Source organism: Buceros rhinoceros, unplaced genomic scaffold (assembly GCF_000710305.1).
Source record: "Buceros rhinoceros silvestris isolate BGI_N320 unplaced genomic scaffold, ASM71030v1 scaffold22839, whole genome shotgun sequence".
Classification (NCBI taxonomy): Eukaryota; Metazoa; Chordata; class Aves; order Bucerotiformes; family Bucerotidae; genus Buceros; species Buceros rhinoceros.
The window spans coordinates 27,616-33,489 of NW_010433818.1; the positions used below are offsets into that span (position 1 = coordinate 27,616).

Here is a 5,874-nt window from a genome sequence, read left to right on the forward strand (position 1 = left end):
AGAGACAGACAGACAGAGTGGTAAAGACAAAAGTACTTACTCAACAACCATGCACCTGATAGTAGCAGTTAACCCCAGTCTGTAACGAGGGGGGAAGAGAGAGAGCCTGTGTCAGGAAAACTGGGTTCTGCTTTGGTTTTCATCTTCAGGAGGCAGGATGTGGATTTAACAGGACAGGATTTTTAATCTTCAGGAGACAGGATTTAAGAACTCATGGGATCAAACATGCTGTAACAGATGGAAGTTCCTAACTGGCTCCTGGCGAGTTTGATTCTTCTTGCGATAGGTGTTTTGAAACCTTCTTTAGGTTAAGTGTTGATGTACAGGGAACGTAACATCTCACGCCGATAGTACAGGGATTCTCTGTTGCTGACTGTGCCATGGGCCAATTAACTCCAAAGCACTTGAGCATCATCTTCAAACAGACCACGGGTAAGAGGCAGAATCTGGTTTATATCAGATTTTAGAGCAGAGTACAGTAATTTCACATTCTGTGGAATAGTTTTGTGGATAAGAATTGAATATAGAAAGTGGGATGAATCCCATTTACACACAGTTTTCAAGTCACAGGATTTCTGTGTTTCCATTTAAATTCAAATTAGCATTTTTGTACACTAGTTTATCTTCCTTAATCAATTACAGGGAAAAATGACCTACACATCAAAAAGCTTTTTAAAATGTTAAACTCAGCCCAATCACCACGCTGTGGAAAGGCCACAGCTCCACATCAGGACCACAGAGTTAGTGAAGAGAGCTAAGCCAACCTCCAAACAATGGCCTTTACTGTGAATACAAAGAAACCATTCTGAAGTTTAGCTTATTAAAAAAGTCATTGAGATGAACTCATTTCATTAAAATCGGAGAAAATTGACACAGTGTGTGTGCGTAGGAGAAACCTTTCCTATGCTTTCAGTAAAGATGTTAATCTTGGTGTAGCTAAGAGCCGTCACCCACCAGGCTGGCTTTCCCAACCCAAAACCTTCCCATGGCTTAGCAGACCTATGAGGAAGACGTTCTCACAGCTCTTCATCCACAGGGAACCTTCTGGGTCTGTTGACACTCCCGATTCTTTCCACATACACCGACTGCTTCCATCTTTGCAGCTGAGGGATGTTTTGCCTGTTTTCCCTCAGAAATCTCTAACCAAACACCTTGTGCTAGAAGTGGTTTCCTATAGAGGTTTCTTCCTTGAGCTCGTCAGGCACAGGCACAGTCAGTCACCTGTTGATGTTCACAGGAGGTGGCCCTGTCGACAGTCATGGCTTGAAGTTTTGATCTCATTTAAAATGAGCTTTTCAGTTTAACACAAGAGAACTGAATGCATCTGCCATGAAAATAATAATTCTGAGGGGCAGCTTAGGGCATTTGCCCACTCTCCACCAACAGCTAACAGTGGAATACAAAAAGGGACAAATGAGAACATACTTTTGAGCAGACTAGAAAAGCGTAGTCATTTAAAAGGGGAAAAACTCCGCAGGCCAGAGCCTCTGGGATCCTCACTACCGAGCTTTTTTGAACACTAGACTGTCTCTAGTAAATGGGTTCTTCTTTGTTCAGCATCTCCCCAAACACAACAAAACGAGGCCAAATGAGTGACGTGAATGTTCTGCGTCTGACTATAGAACAGCCGGTTTTAAAGTGTCTTTGTGAAGGCTTTGAGGAACAATTCCACTAGATAGAAGTCGAAACATACTGTTCTCGGGACTGGTGATTGCACTGAAGAGCCTCTTCCTTCAGCAACTACCACTAAAGCCAGTGACAACAACGTCACCTCCTACCTGCAACGGGTCCTAGCCCACAAAATTCACCGTCTCTTCCTGCACAGAATCCACACAGTGCGTACAGGACATACGGGATGATCACTTCACCACAGAACTTAACTAAAAGCCTTCTCACACCCTCGATCTGGAGTTCTCTGAAAGGGTTGCGACTGGGTCTGATCTAGGATCACCACCAACATGTCAGCTGATGCCTCAAGGGTTTCCATCACTAGCAGCCTCTGCAGACAGAGCAATTCCTTTTAAGGATGTAGCTCTGTAGAGGTTTGTACTAGAACTTGAAACAAACTAATAAATAAGATTATCCAGACTGCGGGCAGGCAACCATATTCAAACAACTATCAAGGAACACGTGAATCAGTTAAAAATTGTGCTTCCAGTAAGGATAAAGTAAATTCAGAGCAAATGCAAATTCTGTCTGGAACGTGAACTAAGAAGCTTAACCAGATCAAATACACTCTAAATGCCGTTAGATACAACAGTAAATCAACAGCAGTTAACACTAACATTCTGAAAGACCGGTTTAAACCTCAGTCGTTTGCAGCATGTTTTTGGATACCGTGCTGGGGTTTGTTACCATAAAGAACACAACCTGATCTATCATAAATTTCTGTTTGGGCCTCCAGGGAACTGCGTGTGATGCCAGGGACATTCCTGCGTGGGCGAGATGCGCGCTCCATTATAAACAACTCCAAAGCGGCGACAGATCTGTCGGCAGGCGGGTTCTCCAGAGAATTGTTACTTCATGGAGTCCAGCTCAGGGTGCTGACTTTGGGAGTCCTCTCCCACCAGCAGTAACCACAGAAGCTACTTATTACAGGTACCCCCAAAATTAACCCTCGCTGTTGACATCCTGCACAGTGCACAGAGCAAGGGGACAGGCTCTTCCTCTCGCTGACAGCCTCTCCCTTGTCCTTGACTACAACAACATAAGAAAACTAATCTCTCGTCCTACGCTCTCAGTCTTTATCAATCTCTTCCCTTGGTCCCATCACACATTCGAGAGCTGCCGGACACCACTGGAGGTCCAGCTCTAAGAATTCTTGCCTAGAGGCAAACCACGGCATCAGACTAGAGGAGGCTGCCAGTGTAAGACAACAAAAGGCATTTTACAGAGGGACAAATTAATTCCATGGCCAAGTGACAGCGCCAGTGAAATGTCAACACTCTGTTTTACTGCCATTATTTTAGCAGACAGAACGGGGACAAAAAGAGCAACACCAAAAAAAGCTGTAACTAAGCAGATGGAATGAGAATACTGAAAAGTTTATGGAGGAATAAAAGCCTATCTCCTTTTAACCATCTTCTGCAAAGCTTCCACCAAGCAGCAAGGCATGGCATGTGCACGACTTACACTGCGAGCCCACAGAAATTCCAGCCTTAATAACCGTGGTTAGCGCACTTCTGAGAAGCACACAGCACAAAATACTCAACTCTGCTTTAAATGCTATTTGCTAAACATCGCATACCGCTGCTGAGTTCAGAACGTCCGCGTTTCCCGTGCTCCCACTTGGCTGCAGTGGAGGTTGTGTGTCTTTTTAATGCTATACTCATCAACTACCACGCCACACGGAGAGCTGCCTTTAAAGCTGACATCACAAACTACCTTACCAATGTGAGCAGTCGTGTAAACTGTCGTGAAGAGCTTTCCGCAGCACGGAATCCTTGTCGTAAATGCCCCAGGTGGCCTGTAGTACGGAATCGAGCAGGCAGTCCCCCGCCGTCCGATTCCAAAGTGCGTACAACCTGCTGTCCAAGCGCGTACCCAGTTCCAGCGACCAGTTAATGATGGGAGATTCCTCTTCCAGCTCTGCAACATGATAATTATCTCTTAAAACCTACATTCATTTGAAGTCTCAGAGAATCCGAACAGCACGGTAATGGCATCAGCTCAACAATTTACCCATTTATATGAACAAAACTAAGTTTTCCTTCATGCACCAAAAATAAGTGAACTAAAGGCATTCCTTGGGCAAAATACTGTCAAGAAAAGAAGTTTAAAAACCCCAAACCAAACCATAGCCTTAAACGAAGGATCACATCATCTGAGGATTGTTACTGAAGTGGAAAGATTTATTCAGTTTTCTTTAAAGAGCTTGTGACTGAAAGCTGTAAAGCATACAAACACCTTTTTTTTTTTTTAACTCAGAGATACAGTCTCTAATGAAAAGCAAGGATTGATTCTCGCTGTTCTCAGAGCTTTTACCTTTCTGAACGTCTCTATCAAGTACTTCGTCAAATAACTTTTCTTGGACTGTGGGTGGCAAGTCTTCAATATCTGGAAAAACAGAGAGCAAATACAAAAGTCACTTGACGTTACTGTAAGAGAGACCCATTACCAGCTGGTGCTCGGGAGAACATTCGCAACAGCTCTCGCCCTACCATCCCTAACGTCTCCTCTGAAAAGCTGCTGTTATTTCCCGATCTGTCACTTGTGAGCACCGGCTTCACAGAGCACGCTGCAGGCGGCGTGGGCCTCAGACTGACTGCCAGACCTTTTACACACTCACAGCACGTGTAGGGTAAGAATGGATTTTGCTGCAGGAGAAAGAGAACCACTCTGAGGTGGAGAAAAAAAAAAAGGGAATATTTTCAACCCTACTATATTTAGGTCACCTTCAACGCTCAGCAATAGTTTTCCACCATCTGAATGGCCTTCCCTCTCTGGTCTACCCCAATGGACGGGCACAGTCTGCTAAGAGACTTCTTGTGCAGAACACAGTCCAGAGAACCTCAGCAGTCTGCAGGCCATGGTCTGCAGGTTAGAAACTATTGAGCTATGACACAGAAAAGCCACTACTGACAGCTGTTCCAAGAGCTTCACAGGCAGAATCTGCAACCGTGGAGCTACCTCTAACAAAAGAAAACACAAAAAAGCCAGGAAATTGTGTAATGGGCAAAACTCTTTTGTGACTCCTGGCTCGTCAGGAGAATCCTATCCATTCATTTGAAAGATCGAGTGGAAACCGGTTCCTAAACCACATCGTGTAGGTAATACCTGAATAGGATTGTGCCATTTATGCCACTACCCTTGGAAACGCTGTCTTGAGACCCACCACCAACTGCTGACTACAAGGTGTTCAGCTGACTAAGGGGGATGGAAGGAGAAATTGTCAGTCTTGATGCACAGAAGCTTTTGACCATTCTTGTTCATTGAATGGCTATTACATGTGTCAAGAAGCTGCACAGTGGTTTAAGACCTGTCTCTTGAAAATACTGCGCAAATCCCTCAGTTCTGGAGAGGGCAGCATTACTCACAGGCGTTACAAAGTCATTCTGTCGTCCCTCTATCCTTTTCTCCCCCAAACAGCAACGAAGTGTGACTCTCTAGACACACCGCCTGCCTCCCATTTGTGACCCGTGGAGCAAGACAACACAGCACCTCAAGCAGAGAGTTGGCAGACAAGTGGTAAATATTAACCAGACTTTTTGAAGAGAAGGAGATGAGATAACACTCAACCAAAGAGCATTTCTGGAGCTACTGGAGACTAAGAGTTTTCTAGCAGCTTTTTGTTAACAGACAAACACTCTCTTGATCACCGACTACCTCAAAAGTATTCAAAAAGTGTTACTGCTATAACCAGGTACAAACACAAAGAATAGTTCTGGGCCTCACTGGAGAGGACTTGAATCTAACAGAGCTATCTGAAAAGTCACATTAGAGCCTGGGCTCCAACCTTAGCTCTAAACACAGCCTTTCCATCAAATACATCGCTCTTCTTCAATTTCCTCATGTCTAAAAAGGACAGGAGATGTTCACAGGAACAATATATGGGTTGAACTGTGCAAAAACTGAGTATTAATAACCAAATTCAACTACTAGAGCTGACCTAAGGTATTAAAACTTAATAAAACCTATACACACACACCACCACCACGAGGAAGTCAAAGCATACACCCAAACTGAGCAATTCTCATCTAGGTGACACAAAAAAATAAATGTTCCATTAGTAAGAAGCATTTTGTAGCTACCTGCAGGTAACGTAAACGTTACAAGGTCAGTCAGAAAATAGCAAGCAAAGTCTCCCTTCCGTTGGTGAAGAGATGCAGCGATTTCACGACGAATTTGTTCTGTGACCTCTGGACACACCATGGC

The 5,874-nt window shown here is 44.2% G+C and overlaps 1 protein-coding gene across 1 annotated transcript in view; it reads right to left on the reverse strand.

The window, feature by feature from the left end:
- ZRANB1 (zinc finger, RAN-binding domain containing 1) overlaps positions 1-5,874 on the reverse strand; it is a 26,449-nt gene that overhangs the window by 7,559 nt on the left and 13,016 nt on the right. Inside the window, exons 5-7 of the mRNA XM_010144248.1 lie at positions 5,751-5,874; positions 3,985-4,056; positions 3,389-3,588 (exon numbers count right to left, since the gene is read on the reverse strand). The exon at positions 5,751-5,874 is cut by the window's right edge and continues 9 nt beyond it. Coding sequence (XP_010142550.1) covers positions 3,389-3,588; positions 3,985-4,056; positions 5,751-5,874 — 396 coding nt within the window. The remainder of the gene's footprint in view (positions 1-3,388; positions 3,589-3,984; positions 4,057-5,750) is intronic.